The 15,594-nt window shown below is 41.0% G+C and overlaps 1 protein-coding gene across 4 annotated transcripts in view; it reads left to right on the top strand.

The window, feature by feature from the left end:
- Window positions 1–15,594, top strand: part of Snap25 (synaptosome associated protein 25) — a 78,818-nt gene that overhangs the window by 35,946 nt on the left and 27,278 nt on the right. For all 4 annotated transcript variants that reach the window (XM_087648807.1, NM_001270575.1, NM_030991.3 and 1 more), the window contains 2 exon segments: window positions 9,038–9,171; window positions 10,961–11,002. In XM_087648807.1, the coding sequence (XP_087504933.1) occupies window positions 9,100–9,171; window positions 10,961–11,002 (114 nt within the window). In that variant the 5' untranslated portion in view covers window positions 9,038–9,099.

Raw genomic sequence — 15,594 nt, forward strand, 5'->3', positions numbered from 1 at the left:
CTCTCTGGGGAATTCACTTCCAGAGTCAATAACGTTCCAGTGAGACTCTTACCCTAACTGTAGCAGCACGGTGTAGTACAGGGGCTTCACATGGAGAGACGTTGTATGCAAGTGTCTTGATTTTGAAGAGAGACATAGCAGAGATGTCACAAAGCCAAAAAAAAAAAAAATTGAGGGAATGACTGGGCTAATAATGTTCATGTGCTGGCCATTCTGTGATATTCTGAATGTAAAATCTTTAATCCAAGTAAGCAAATCAAGCCCAGATTTACCATATTTCTTACCATGGCTAGAATAAAAATGTTCTTCTTTTCCACTTTTTCCTGATGCAATGATTTATTGATATTTTAAGTGCCTGGAATAAGTAATAAAATATAGCTCATAAATAAATGGAAGTTGTCATAGTATGAGTTCCACAGAAGCACTCTCCTAGGCAAAGATTAATGTGCAAGTGATATATTACGAAAGTATTCTGGGAACACAGTGGGAGAAAGGCACGGGTGATGGACAAAAGATGAACAAAAGAGTCATTGTCACAGCCTTGGTGCAGTCCTCAGGAGCCTCTGGAATGCATGTTGCACCTCACAGTTGCAGGGCTGGCCTTTTGTGTTATATATCCTTCCTTGGTCGCAGGCCTCTCCAAGAAGATCGAAAATCCCAGGCATTTGCAGGTCGTACTGAATGAAATGGAACAGCCAGTCCCGCGCGGGGAGTTTTTGTAAAAAGGGTCACAGGTGGGGATGGTGCAGATGGGGCTAAGGGCATGGGCAGCCACAAATACCCAGTAGGGGAACCGAACACTGCACCCACCAACTTCCATCGCCGAAGTCAAGAGTTGTTAGTGAACCTGAGTATACGGAACTTCTTGCTGTTGACTCTATCAAGTGACAAACAGAAATTAGTGAGTTTGAAAGACAATGGGTGGGGGAGATCTTTTTGTTCATTCGTCATTCTGGAATGGAATCCTTTTATTTAAACCTTAACAAGACTTCTGTTTTTAATTTTTAATTTTTTGGTAGCAACACTCTAGCCCTTGTCCCAAGAACCAATCAACCAACCTACTATTTAAATGAAGAGAATTTGCATTGGTCCTTCACAAGCACGACAGAGGATGGAGACTTGGACCAAAACGCTTCTTGTTAGAGCCTTCAGAACCACCTCTAAGAGGCAGTGATTCACCTATAGCTGCATGCTAGACATGCTGTACCCATGTAACACTCAGTGAGCAAACAGTATCTCAATGAATGAACTATGGTTTGCTTAAGCTATGATCAGGACAAGTGAGACAGGGTTCTGTTCTGTCTGCTCCATCTCCTAATCAATTAGTCTGCCACGCTTTGGCTCCCAAGCAAACAATTGGGAATCATTGCAGAATACAAACTATAGCACTAAATACTCACTTAGCCGCATTTGCAAAATAGACAAAAGAAACATTGGCATTTTTGAAAAGCAGATATTTAGTCATAGTCGGTACTAGTTGTGGATGACTGCCCTCTTGCAATTAAGGAATGCCAATGCCGGTTGCATCTAAATGTAAGTCCTCACATCCCAGCACTCTTACAGAACAAACCCAAGCCAAAGCAACCCATCAGCTATGCTCCTGACAGAGCTCATGAAAGAGGCAGATTTATTTCCCTTCTCAGAAGAATGGAGATCAGAACTGTGTTTAGATCAGGTATACAGAGGGAATTCAATTCAGGAATGGTGTCTGGTAGGATAGTCTGAGAAATAAATGAGCCAGACTTGAAAAGGAAGTAGGTTTCTGAAGATAGTCAGTGCATAAGAGATTTTGAGGAAGAGAAGGAATTTTGTGAGTTGTCTGAAGTTAAAAAATGAGATGGTTCTTCAGCCCGGTTCTTCTGTACTTGTGTGCTCATGAGACTGAAGCATGAACACACATCATCATATTGAAACAAATATCAAAAAGTAGGGACACCACCACCGTAAATCACAGTGTAGCAGTGTGATGGATAACCACCGTTAACCATAAAGATGAGAGGAGAAAGACCACAGGCCCAAATCATCATGGTCAAATTAATTAAAACAAGCAACTAATTAAAGCAAGTTTTTAAAGTTGTGTCCATGGGCTGTCTTCTCCACTAAGGTGGATTCTGAGAGATCAGCACTGGCTATAAGGAACATGAGGGTTTTGTAGCTCAGGGGTAAGAGGTTTCAAATGGGAGTTTCAGTGGGCAAATGGCAGTTGGTCTACCGGAGCAGAACATAAGCATGACAAGTTAGGCACAACAACATTCTGAAACAAAGACATCAAAAGGTAGTCGTAACATCAGGTAGTCACAACAACAAGGTCATCATAACAGTCCTGTGAAACAACCATAGAGTTGCAAGATGGATTTTAACTTTTTGAAGCAAGGACATTGTTGCCATTCCTGGAACAGGCAGTACAGAACCTTGTGTAGGTAAGGCTACAGGTGGGACATAGCCCCGTCCTTGAGATACAGAGGTTTAATCATAAATAGGAGTGGACCTAGTTTATCTTTACTATAAGATGGCTTTTAAGCCTAAGACGGAGTCGGGCTGGTTCTTCACCACATACTCCCTAGAGAGTGTTAGCTAAGGGCTACCAGAATGTTCCACTGGATGCTTGCAATGACCTGCAGCAACGCACAGATGCTGCCATTGGCAGGTGGGGGAAAGAATATATTACTTTTGTCAAAAATGCAGTTCTAGCCTCACTTCCACAGATCTCTTTCACTAATTGGTATAAATGGAAATGTGCAATTTAACAAGCTGATGAAAAGGTTTTGGGTCAGGAGCCCTCAGACCATGCTACTAAATGTCCCGTTGTGAGTAGTTGTGACCTATTCTGGCCAGATTGTGTACATACAGTGATGCACAGTGGTTAGTAATTCATTTATGAGCCATCTGTTCATCATATCTGAACTAAGGTCTTTTGTTTTAACTAAGAAATGGATTGACACTAGTAGGACCCACTAGGATAAAGAAAGATAAATTTCATTCACAAGAATGTTCAAGATCTATTCACAGAGACACAAGCCACACATTAAAAATTTACAATTTTAGTTACAACACCTTTAAGAAATGCTATTTGTTTGTTTGTTTGTTTGTTTGTTTGTTTGTGAGACAAGACCTCACTGTGTAACCTTAGATGGCCTGGAACTCGATATGTAGAACAGGGAGGCCTGAATCTCATACAGATCTTCCTGGCCTTTGCTTCCTGAGGTTTGTGGTTAAAGGCGTGTACCAACTGAAATGTGCATTAAATATGCAGTTGGCTGGCTTTGTTCTGTTACGGTGCTAGAGAAAGGTGACCTTACTTTTGAACGTAACCAGCACTGACATGTAAACAGACACTTGCCATCTACATTTTGTCAAAAGTACTCTGTTCTGGTTTTTGCTTTAGAATTAAAACCTAAACCTCATTTAACCATCCCCACATGAATAACAGGACAATCATCAGACCGACCTTAGTCTCCAGGCATCAGAGCCCACAGTGCCTCTGTCCTCTATTCTTTAGTGACAGGACTGAGCTAGCATAGACTATTTGGGGAGACAGACAGTGCCTGGTGTGTTCTAATAATCATCTTGCAATAGCTTTCCAAAATGAAATTTTTCTCAGGGAAATTAGCTCGTTCGGCTTCTCTGAGAGGGCAGGACACAACTAGGGACGCTAGGAATCCTTTTTCATAGTGTCTTCAGTCACTCAAAGCAAATGATGCTGGATGGAGGCTATGAGAATTGGGAATCTCAAAGGAAGGGTGGTCTGAATTAGTCACTACACATTTGCTAATATGTCAGTGAAACTACAAAACAAAGTATTGTGTGGGTTTTAATTGAAAGAAAAAAATCCATACAACTTGCTCTGAGAATAAAAATGCTTTGAAAGTATTCTTATTGAAAGCAATCCATACATTTGTCCTATATCTCAGCTGAGGGACAGTCTTTCCTTCTAAACAAGTTTGCTGGTCATACATGTATCACCATAGGTTTGTGTAATATTTAAATAGAGTACAAGTCAAGGAGTAACCTCTATGAGTGTTAGTCAACATGAATTGTTTAAAGTCCCCATGTTCTTCTGATTTCTGTTCATAAACTTACTGATTTTAAAAACATACCTTCCTTGAAAACAAGAGGTTCTTCATTCAAATGGCTAGTAGTTGGAGACATCAAAGTGTATGTTTTAGCTCTCTATGGTATTCAGATTAATTAAATTTGATTGATTTATCTTATGAATTAAATGAGGAAACAGAAGGAAAGCAATTGCTAGCTCCTTACTCCATTGGCACGAGGCCCCTACCCCGTGGCACAGTGTTCAGTGCATTATAGCCACACCTCTGTCCACTTTGAAAATCAAACCACAGACTCCTAAATCCACAGACTCACTTCCTGGCCCTGGATCTCTGAGAACAGACTCAGAGTGGAAAGCAATTTTATGCTACTGCACTTTAATAACTCCTTTAACAGATTGGCTATCTCCCCACAGTTCACTACTATCATGATAATTAATGTTCCTGAAACAATCAACTTAGAGAAAAGGAAGTTTTGTTTTGACCTTTGGTTCTGTAGATTTCAGCCCGCAATTGGTTAGCTCTGTTGTTTGGGAATATGGTGAAGCAACCCCCAACTATGTTGGGAGCCTACACAGAAGGATACTGATTACCTCATGAAAGCTAGAAATCAAGAGAGGGGAGGGAGAATGAGAGAGAGAGAGAGAGAGAGAGAGAGAGAGAGAGAGAGAGAACAAACACTAGGTTCCAGTATTCCCTTATAAGCATATTCCCAATGACCTAACTTCCTTCCTCCAGGCCCTACTTATTAAATGTCCCACCACATTTCAATTGTGCCAAGCTAAAGGCTAAACTTCTAACAGGCCTTTGGGAGACCATTCCAGATGCAAACTGTAGCACCCTACCACCCTTCTAATGAATTCCAGATATGCTTGTGTACGGTAACAGAGAGCTTTGCCAATTACCCTGTCCCCAAAGAATAACTACAGCAACTTGCTAGCTTTGCTCTACGTGCCAGAACAGTGGTAGGCTAGATACATCTATTTCTGATATAAACAGCCCGGTACCCCTACTGAGGCTGGATACCTTCAGCTGACCATGGAAAGTAGTCCTTAGGAGGCTGTGGGGACACCATATCCCCTCACAGTTAACTGCAAGGCTTCAATATGATTCGCATTCCTAAAACTCTACAGGTGTAGTCAATCAAAGGCAGACTCCTTTTCTTAATGTGTAGTTTTACTCCATGCCTCACTTCATATTTTAGAGTATGTTTAGAGTATATCCAAGAAACACCATGGGAAGCTTCATAAAATGGATTTTGCAGGCAATGTTGAATAGAACCTACCCAGTGTTCATCTGTGGTAAATATGCAGTGCTCTGCAGATATGAGAGGCTTATTATGAATGTTCAAGGATTTCTAGTTTTGTTTGTTGCATGTGTCTTTGTCTGGATCCACAAATATATTTCTTGCAGAACCAGATGGCAAATACCTTCAGCTTTGTGAGCCCTTATGCCGTGGAAGAAGCCACTGAGAATGGATTCACAAATAGACAAGCATATGCTCAAATAAAACTTTATTACAGACCTTGAAATTTGACTATCATAATTTCCATTTCATGGTTTCTTCATCTCAATCCTTTCCAACCATTGAAAAATGGGAGTAGGATAGAATAGCTATTTAGGGTGGCTTAGCCTAAATCCAATGTGAAAACTAAGAGCGGGCTGGTTTTGGTCCACAGGGATATGAAGGACTGAGAATTTCTAGAAAGAAGCTATCTATACAGGCTGATAAACTGATAAAATGTCAAGGACTACAAAGAGGTTGGAATGTTAATTTCTCAGCTGTCCTTATCTCCCCAAAAGCCTTCCTGTCAGACCTAAATAAGTGAAAACCTTTGGGATTTGTTAACTTAAGGAAACCCTTTTTTCTACCAATCACGGTTAAGGATGTTATCAGATAACATCTGAGGCCTTAGTTGCGATTCCTCCCACTGAATGCAACCACATCTCTGATGTTTCCACCAATGGAACTGAGAGATGCCTTGATTTATAACTTTCTTTGTTCTGTTACTATTACAAACTTCATGAAATTGCCTGTACATTGCAACTATGGATCTCGTCGTAATCTAAGTCCATGTTCCTGGGCTATGGTCACTCAGATTTAGACCTAGAATCAACGGCCTCTTATTCTCTTTGAGGGGAGGGCTTTGTTACTACAGAATCCTTGATTGCTTCATTTGGCCTAGTGTCCTATTTTGCTAACTTCATAGTCACTTCTTGACCCTACCTAGTGACATTTACTGATAATGTAGCAGTAAGCAAGCCAAATGTTGTCTGCAGAACAACAATGTCCACACCTTCTGGATGTTTGTAGAGACATATAATCAGGGACTTAGTCTCAAACCCAGCAAATCAGAATCTGTGCAGTTTTAATGACTCAACCTCATTAAAAAGCTTTCTGGTGATGCTAACTTCTACAGGAGTTACAGAAGGATGATCCTCAACCTTAAGCTCAAAATTGCTGATTTTGAAACAGTAAAAGGAACACATTTTTTTTCATCCCAAAGTCACTTAACAGGAAGTGAATAACCTAGTAAGGTCCAGACTCTGCCTTGGTGATTTGAGATTCTCAGCAAGGGCTCTTAATGTCTAGGGGAGTGCCTTATCAGAGCTCCAGGGAATCCCTTTTGAGAGGCTGTTTTTGTATCCTCCCTAACTAATGTGAGCTTTGCTCCTCTGGGGAATGCCACCTGCTTGGGCATGTGCAGAAGTAACACTTGTTCCATGCCACCTGAGTAATTTCATTTCATTATTAACATCCTCTCCGCTACTACTATAACTGCTGCTTCCCATTCTGTCCACCTCCTAGAATGCAGCCATGCATGAGTCTGGGGTTTTTAAGAACAATTTATCAAATGGTAGCAACAAATATCCCAGGAAGTAGCTGTTCTAGTGGTTCTCATCAGGAGGGCTGCCACCGCTCTCTCTCAATCTCCCTGCTTTGAATTGCTGTATGTAGATCTGTCACTCACCGACCAACCATCCAAGACACAGATAAACATGCATTTGCGAGTGAAACAAAGGTATGGGAACTCCTGGGGTGGGGAGCATGAAAATCAGTAATACAAGAGCATCTACCACATGGCTTCTCTGTCAGCCTGCCACCTGCCCATCAACCAGCTCCTGGCAGGTTGCTGGCAGCCCAGAGCCAGGAGCATACAGCTGTTCTTCTCCTGCTGAGAATAGCAACTTTGAGAGATCACCAAGGAAACAGTGTAGACAGGAGAGAGGTGGGGGGGAGGCATGAAAGAGAAAGAGAGAGAGAGCAAAAACTCATCCACAACTAAGCCCAGAAAATAGCAGTTCACTGTAGGGTTGAAAGCACATAGGCAATGCTTTCTAATACGCTGCTCAACTAAAAGCAAAGGCCAGTAGCTGGCAGAATGAGGAGATGACCCAAGAAAGCACAAGCAGTTCTTCACAAAGGAGACCAGGGTCAGGCACTCCCTTGCTTGTTCCCTTGTGGCAATCCTGAGAGATTTGCTGCTTGGAGACCAGCACCTCTACACTCCCACTGGTTTCCTTGGTTTTTGCCTCCACTAGCACTCAGCTGCTCATCCGTACGCCTGATGTCAGCCATTACTAGAGGAAAAATAGGTAACAGAGCCTAGATTTGTTCCACACTTCATAAAAGTATGAGAATATTTTACCCAAACAGGCCACCTGAATATTAAGACCCAGTGTCCTTAGCAAACAAAGCTCGTTGGGATTTTCTATCCTTGACATACCTGTGCCATAAGATCTCAGAAATGAGCTAGATGCTCAGGGAGAGAAATGATCTTACCCATAGCCATCCAGTTTCTAGTTCACATTAACATTCTTCCTGTTTAAAGTCCTTCGATTAGAAGACTTTCTTCACAGAGCTGGTCAATGCAGGAAGCTAATCATATGCTCAATTTCTACTCCCCAGAGGAGGAATTCCATCTGAGAGAGTGTATGACAGTGTCATATACATCCAGTCACATAACTCATGGGATTTATGTTCTTCACTATGGACTCATGGCTGTTTCTAGTTAGCAGCCAGCTTTCCTTTCTTCAAGGATTCAGAGGACCCTCTTCCATGCTATGGCTCAGCCATCTTTCCTGCTTTTGTTGGCAGGAGAAGATGGGAGTTCAGTACCAGCTTCTGAATGCCCTTGGTCTAATAGGGACATATGTCATCTCCATTTAGGAACCATCTCTAGCCACACGGCCATCTCCTTGTGAGGACTAGATATGTAATTCCTAGGTAAGCACCCATTCTCCCAAAGACAAGGTTCAACTCTGCAAGAGGAAAGACAAGTTCCACTGTATGCTTGAATATCTCAAACATGGGACACAAGCCTGGACCATAATTAGGTGTACAGCCCAAAGATGTTGGTGTAACATCAAGTACTTATCTTCGATTCTTCCCCTGGTCCCTTCCTGGGACATGACTCCCTGATGGAAGCTGACTGTGTTCCTGTAGGCAATCTGCTTGATTTCTGGTGCTCAGAATTCCTTCACTGTCTGCTTCAATTAGACTGTTGTTCTACAGAGGTGGTGAATTCACCTTTCTTGTTCATCGGTGTATCCCTGATGTTCTAAGTGAGTATTTGAGAATGGAGAAGGATGGGAAAGGAGAAAGAAGGGTTCTCTGAAAGAATCAAGGTCCTCTTACCTGAATTCGTTTTGTGTGAAATAAATACTTCAGGGGAAGCCATATGTGTCTTTGTAAACCTGTAATTCTAGAAAACTTAGGAGGCTGGAGCAGAAAATGGTTAGCCCAAAGCCAACCTGGACTACAATGCAAGACTGTCAGAAAATCATATGTAAATATGTGTCTGTTTCAGTGATGGTGTTGAAATATCCATTCCTGGCAGTTTTTGGAGAATTGACATGATTCTATTGATTCTTGTCTGAATTGGGCTTCTAGTTTAGAAGCTATCTGAACCATGGGGACAGTGTGACGCTTATACATTCCAGGCAGCAGACATTCATGTAAGCTTCAATATTTTCCTTCTTCCCAGGTTCCTTAACTAAGCACCACTGACTTGCTGGCCCCGGCGCCCAGCAACCCCCCACCACTACCATGGCCGAGGACGCAGACATGCGTAATGAACTGGAGGAGATGCAGAGGAGGGCTGACCAGCTGGCTGATGAGGTAAAGGATTCGGCTTCTGAAAAGGAGACTTCCTCTAATGTCTCAATTTTTTAAAAACGTGAATAAAGAACTTTCTTTTACTCTGTCTAAGGTGTCTTCAGGTTAGAAAGAGTTGACTGGCCCTGACTGTAAGGAATGGAAAGCCCACAGACCAATGTAAATCTCAACCACAGAGACATCACATCACTACTGATAGCCATTTTCCTAAGATGGAGGGAGGGCTAGGGGGAAGGAAGAAGGAAGGGAGGGAGGGAGGGAGGGAGGGAGGGAGGGAGGGAGGGAGGGAGGGAGGGAGGGAGGAGAGAACCTACTGCACTGACAAGTCAAATAGAAAGCAATTGTTTAGCACCCAGACCTACTTAGAACCCAGAACTGTCAAATGCTACCAATCATCTCTTGCTTTGCTGTTTTGATTAACTAGAGTTAAGACCAAAGAGAAAGCATTAATGCTGTATATAAAACCTTTAACGTGTGCTTGTCTATAGCTATTACACTAAGAAAATAACACACAAAGTTGGGAGCAGAAAGTTGTGGGGGGGGGACCTGGGAGGATTTAGGAGGAAGGATGGAGGAGGTAAATATAATAAAAATATATTATATGAAACTTTCAAATCATAAAAGTATTTTTAAATACAAAAATTTTGAGGAAGTCCTCCATTATATGGAACCTGTTATTTTTTTCCACAACAAAAACGCTGTCTTCTTTACGAATGAATATAGGTCCACTAGTCTTCAGTGCTTCACTTTCTTCTTATTCATTAGCATAGGTGAAATTATCCAGTTCCATCGATCATGTTGGAATCTCACTAGCTCCTCAAATAAAGAGCCATAGACAGACTACACAGAACACATACAGAGCTTTCTGTGAGAATCGACCCGCTACACAGGAGTTATGGCTATGCATGCTGCGTTGTGTTATATGTCAGCTCTGTGCTCTAATTTCATATCAGTACAGCAATAAGCATGAATATAGATAAATGTATTTCTATTTTTTTCCAGAGTCAGTTGTTAAGCATTTGCCAGCACATCACTGATAGCCATTTTACTGAGAGAGAGAGAGAGAGAGAGAGAGAGAGAGAGAGAGAGAGAGATCCTTCACATTTCTTTAGGATCATGGATCATGTCCAACATAAGTTTCCTACTTAAAAGCATGGCTTAGAGAAATCACAGTGGTTGTTGGATTGGAACTATGTTAAAGAACTGAGAGCAAAGTGGCAATGCTGTGCCTGGAGGGCCAGCTGCCAAGCTTCAGAGTTTTCTTCGTGCTTTTTCTTGTCTAAGAATGAAGATAATTATAGCTATTTTAAACCTATTTGATTTTTTTCACCCTAAGGTGACAGCGTAACTTTTTATTGATAACATCTTCCGGTTGTGTTTCTAGGACTTTTAATGGAAGTTTGTGACAAGCTCAAGAAAAATTATGTTTGTGTTTAAGATTCAATATCCTTAATTCTAGAAAGACAAAGTAGCCCTCAGAATATATGATAGTTTTCTATGCATCCAGAGCATGCAAAATAATTTTTACAGATTTCTTTGTGTTTGATATCAGAGTCAATCTCATATGGTTTTGACTTTAAGACAGTAAGCTTTCATGTGATCACTTTGGGAAATCTGATCATTTAGAAAGCCCAAAAAGGAAAGAGATTGAAACTGGGAAGACATTTTGTTACAAAGTTGACGTCATATATGATAGAGACCCTGTGTTTGTGAAATGAAAAAAAAAAAGTATGTCTGATTTTCCTAGCACTCAATTCCTGCCCTTAACAGTGTTTCTGTTTTTCCACCTTAGTCCCTGGAAAGCACCCGTCGCATGCTGCAGCTGGTCGAAGAGGTAAGGAGTGACTTCTATTAACAGAAACTAGCTCCCTGTGTTGACACGTTCATTCCTAGCTCCTATTGCTTTTACTGAAGTCGTGCCCCTCTTGCTTCCAATGCTAACACAACCCATCAGAAAGCCACAAATTACTGGAAATGTCATAAGCCGTCAGCTAATTATCAAGTATTCACCACTGTCCATTCCAGGCTACCTCTAGAGTCTAGAGTGCAGAGAAACCTACCATTTCCAAGCTAATGCTCCCAATAGACACAAAAAGGGGATGAGGGGTCCCTGGAAACTGACAGAACAGTGCTTAATGTGTAGAAGAATTACCTACATAAGATGTTCATTTGTAATGATTTTGTTGCAACACATTCCAGCTAATCTAAAATTCTTTTCTGACTCCAACTACACTTATAACTTTAAAAAATATGCATTTATGTGGACATATCATCTTTTGAAAGTGTCGTATTTAGTATTGGACACTGAAATTTATGAAGAAATAAGAAAAATCTTTAACAAAGAGAAAAATCTAGTCCAATTAAGTAAACATAAAAGTTCTTTTATATTACTGACTCTGAATTGCACATCCATTTCTAAAGCATTTGTAATGCATGGCTTAATGAATCCCAAACTATTTTTAATTGGGTAAAATAGGGCAGAAAGCAATAATGGAATCAAAAGAGCATTTGCAATAAAACCTACTCATTCCAATTTGGTAGAACAGCAGTCAACCAGGAAGAATAAATGGATTAATTGAACTTGCCCATTGGGAGAGCTGGAGTAGAGAAAGAATGGATTGGACTATATTTATCTTAACCTAATAAAACAAGCCTAATGGTTTTTATTCAGCAAGATGCCACTTTAGCCACAGTTTGAATGTGACTGCTTATCAATGTATAAATTCATGTGTGATTATCTTTTCTAGAGATCTTGGGCTTTCTGTGGCAGAATGATTAAATGAACCTATTCACCCACCCTGTGCTACTGTGAATTGCTTATGCAATGACATAAAAGGGAAGGAAAAAAAGATAAATTTTACACAGGATTAGAAGGAAAGTAGCTGCCTCTTATACCATGGCTGCAAACGCTGCCTTCCTTTATTTCTGAAGCTGCAGTACCTCACCTAAGGGTGTTAAGTGGCTAAAGGTGGATGGCCACAGGGAGAGCAGAGAGACGTAATGATGTATTCTCTGGAAGGAAAAGTCTGTTATTTCAAAAGTGACAAACTGAGCTTGTAATGGAGCACAAATTGGCCCCCACAGGAGGGGCCTTGGCAGCATAGAAGAGCAGCTTTCTACTCTAAAGGAGAGAAATACCTCCTTTTCCCTGTTCTTGAGACACTGCTCATGCAAAAATGCGTAAGCTCCATGAAAGAGGCAAGTAGCCACAATCCAAGAGTATTGGCCATTGGTCTTAATGCATTATTTTCCAATACACTGCAAGAAAACAACAAAAGGAGCCAGAGCTTGAAACATTCTTTTTTTTTTCAGTGCAGAATTCTATCAGACCTTTATTTTTTATTTTTTTTTTATTATTAACTTGAGTATTTCTTATATATATTTCGAGTGTTATTCCCTTTCCCAGTTTCCGGGCAAACATCCCCCTCCCCCCTCCCCTTTCTTATCGGTGTTCCCATCCCCACCCTCCCCCCATTGTCCCCCTCCCCCCAACAGTCTAGTTCACTGGGGGTTCAGTCTTAGCAGGACCCAGGGCTTCCCCTTCCACTGGTGCTCTTACTAGGATATTCATTGCTACCTATGAGGTCAGAGTCCAGGGTCAGTCCATGTAAAGTCTTTAGGTAGTGGCTTAGTCCCTGGAAGCTCTGGTTGCTTGGCATTGTTGTACATATGGGGTCTCGAGCCCCTTCAAGCTCTTCCAGTTCTTTCTCTGATTCCTTCAACGGGGGTCCTATTCTCAGTTCAGTGGTTCGCTGCTGGTATTCGCCTCTGTATTTGCTGTATTCTGGCTGTGTCTCTCAGGAGCGATCTACATCCGGCTCCTGTCGGTCTGCACTTCTTTGCTTCATCCATCTTGTCTAATTGGATGGCTGTATATGCATGGGCCACATGTGTGGCAGACTCTGAATGGGTGTTCCTTCAGTCTCTGTTTTAATCTTTGCCTCTCTTTCCCTGCCAAGGGTATTCTTGTTCCCCTTTTAAAGAAGGAGTGAACCATTCACATTTTGATCATCTGTCTTCAGTTTCATTTGTTCTAGGAATTTAGGGTAATTCAAGCTTTTGGGCTAATATCCACTTATCAGTGAGTGCATACCATGTATGTCTTTCTGTATTTGGGTTAGCTCACTCAGGATGATATTTTCCAGTTCCAGCCATTTGCCTACGAATTTCATAAAGTCGTTGTTTTTGATAGCTGAGTAATATTCCATTGTGTAGATGTACCACATTTTCTGTATCCATTCCTCTGTTGAAGGGCATCTGGGTTCTTTCCAGCTTCTGGCTATTATAAATAAGGCTGCAGTGAATAGTGGAGCACGTGTCTTTTTTATATGTTGGGGCATCTTTTGGGTATATGCCCAAGAGAGGTATAGCTGGATCCTCAGGCAGTTCAATGTCCAATTTTCTGAGGATCCTCCACACTGATTTCCAGAATGGTTGTACCAGTTTGCAATCCCACCAACAATGGAGGAGTGTTCCTCTTTCTCCACATCCTCGCCAGCATCTGTTGTCCCCTGAATTTTTGATCTTAGCCATTCTCACTGGTGTGAGGTGAAATCTCAGGGTTGTTTTGATTTGCATTTCCCTTATGACTAAAGATGTTGAACATTTCTTTAGGTATTTCTCCGCCATTCGGCATTCCTCAGCTGTGAATTCTTTGTTTAGCTCTGAGCCCCATTTTTTAATAGGGTTATTTGTTTCCCTGTGGTCTAACTTCTTGAGTTCTTTGTATATTTTGGATATAAGGCCTCTATCTGTTGTAGGATTGGTAAAGATCTTTTCCCAATCTGTTGGTTGCCGTTTTGTCCTAACCACAGTGTCCTTTGCCTTACAGAAGCTTTGCAGTTTTATGAGATCCCATTTGTCAATTCTTGATCTTAGAGCGTAAGCCATTGGTGTTTTGTTCAGGAAATTTTTTCCAGTGCCCATGTGTTCCAGATGCTTCCCTAGTTTTTCTTCTATTAGTTTGAGTGTGTCTGCTTTGATGTGGAGGTCCTTGATCCACTTGGACTTAAGCTTTGTACGGGGTGATAAGCATGGATCGATCTGCATTCTTCTACATTTTGACCTCCAGTTGAACCAGCACCATTTGCTGAAAATGCTATCTTTTTTCCATTGGATGGTTTTGGCTCCTTTGTCAAAAATCAAGTGACCATATGTGTGTGGGTTCATTTCTGGGTCTTCAATTCTATTCCATTGGTCTATCTGTCTGTCTCTGTACCAATACCATGCAGTTTTTATCACTATTGCTCTGTAATACTGCTTGAGTTCAGGGATAGTGATTCCCCCTGAAGTCCTTTCATTGTTGAGGATAGCTTTAGCTATCCTGGGTTTTTTGTTATTCCAGATGAATTTGCAAATTGTTCTGTCTAACTCTTTGAAGAATTGGATTGGTATTTTGATGGGGATTGCATTGAATCTGTAGATTGCTTTTGGTAAAATGGCCATTTTTACTATATTAATCCTGCCAATCCATGAGCATGGGAGATCTTTCCATCTTCTGAGGTCTTCTTCAATTTCCTTCTTCAGTGTCTTGAAGTTCTTATTGTACAGATCTTTTACTTGCTTTGTTAAAGTCACTCCGAGGTACTTTATATTATTTGGGTCTATTATGAAGGGTGTCGTTTCCCTAATTTCTTTCTCGGCTTGTTTCTCTTTTGTATAGAGGAAGGCAACTGATTTATTTGAGTTAATTTTATACCCAGCCACTTTGCTGAAGTTGTTTATCAGCTTTAGTAGTTCTCTGGTGGAACTTTTGGGATCACTTAAATATACTATCATATCATCTGCAAATAGTGATATTTTGACTTCTTCTTTTCCGATCTGTATCCCCTTGACATCCTTTTGTTGTCTGATTGCTCTGGCTAGAACTTCAAGAACTATATTGAATAAGTAGGGAGAGAGTGGGCAGCCTTGTCTAGTCCCTGATTTTAGTGGGATTGCTTCAAGTTTCTCTCCATTTAGTTTAATGTTAGCAACTGGTTTGCTGTATATGGCTTTTACCATGTTCAGGTATGAGCCTTGAATTCCTATTCTTTCCAGGACTTTTATCATGAAGGGGTGTTGAATTTTGTCAAATGCTTTCTCAGCATCTAATGAAATGATCATGTGGTTTTGTTCTTTCAGTTTGTTTATATAATGGATCACGTTGATGGTTTTCCGTATATTAAACCATCCCTGCATGCCTGGGATGAAGCCTACTTGATCATGGTGGATGATTGTTTTGATGTGCTCTTGGATTCGGTTTGCCAGAATTTTGTTGAGTATTTTTGCGTCGATATTCATAAGGGAAATTGGTCTGAAGTTCTCTTTCTTTGTTGTGTCTTTGTGTGGTTTAGGTATAAGAGTAATTGTGGCTTCGTAGAAGGTATTCGGTAGTGATCCATCTGTTTCAATTTTGTGGAATAGTTTGGATAATATTGGTATGAG

The sequence above is a fragment of the Rattus norvegicus genome, chromosome 3 (genome assembly GCF_021556685.1).
Source record: "Rattus norvegicus strain SHRSP/BbbUtx chromosome 3, alternate assembly SHRSP_T2T, whole genome shotgun sequence".
NCBI classification, from domain to species: domain Eukaryota; kingdom Metazoa; phylum Chordata; class Mammalia; order Rodentia; family Muridae; genus Rattus; species Rattus norvegicus.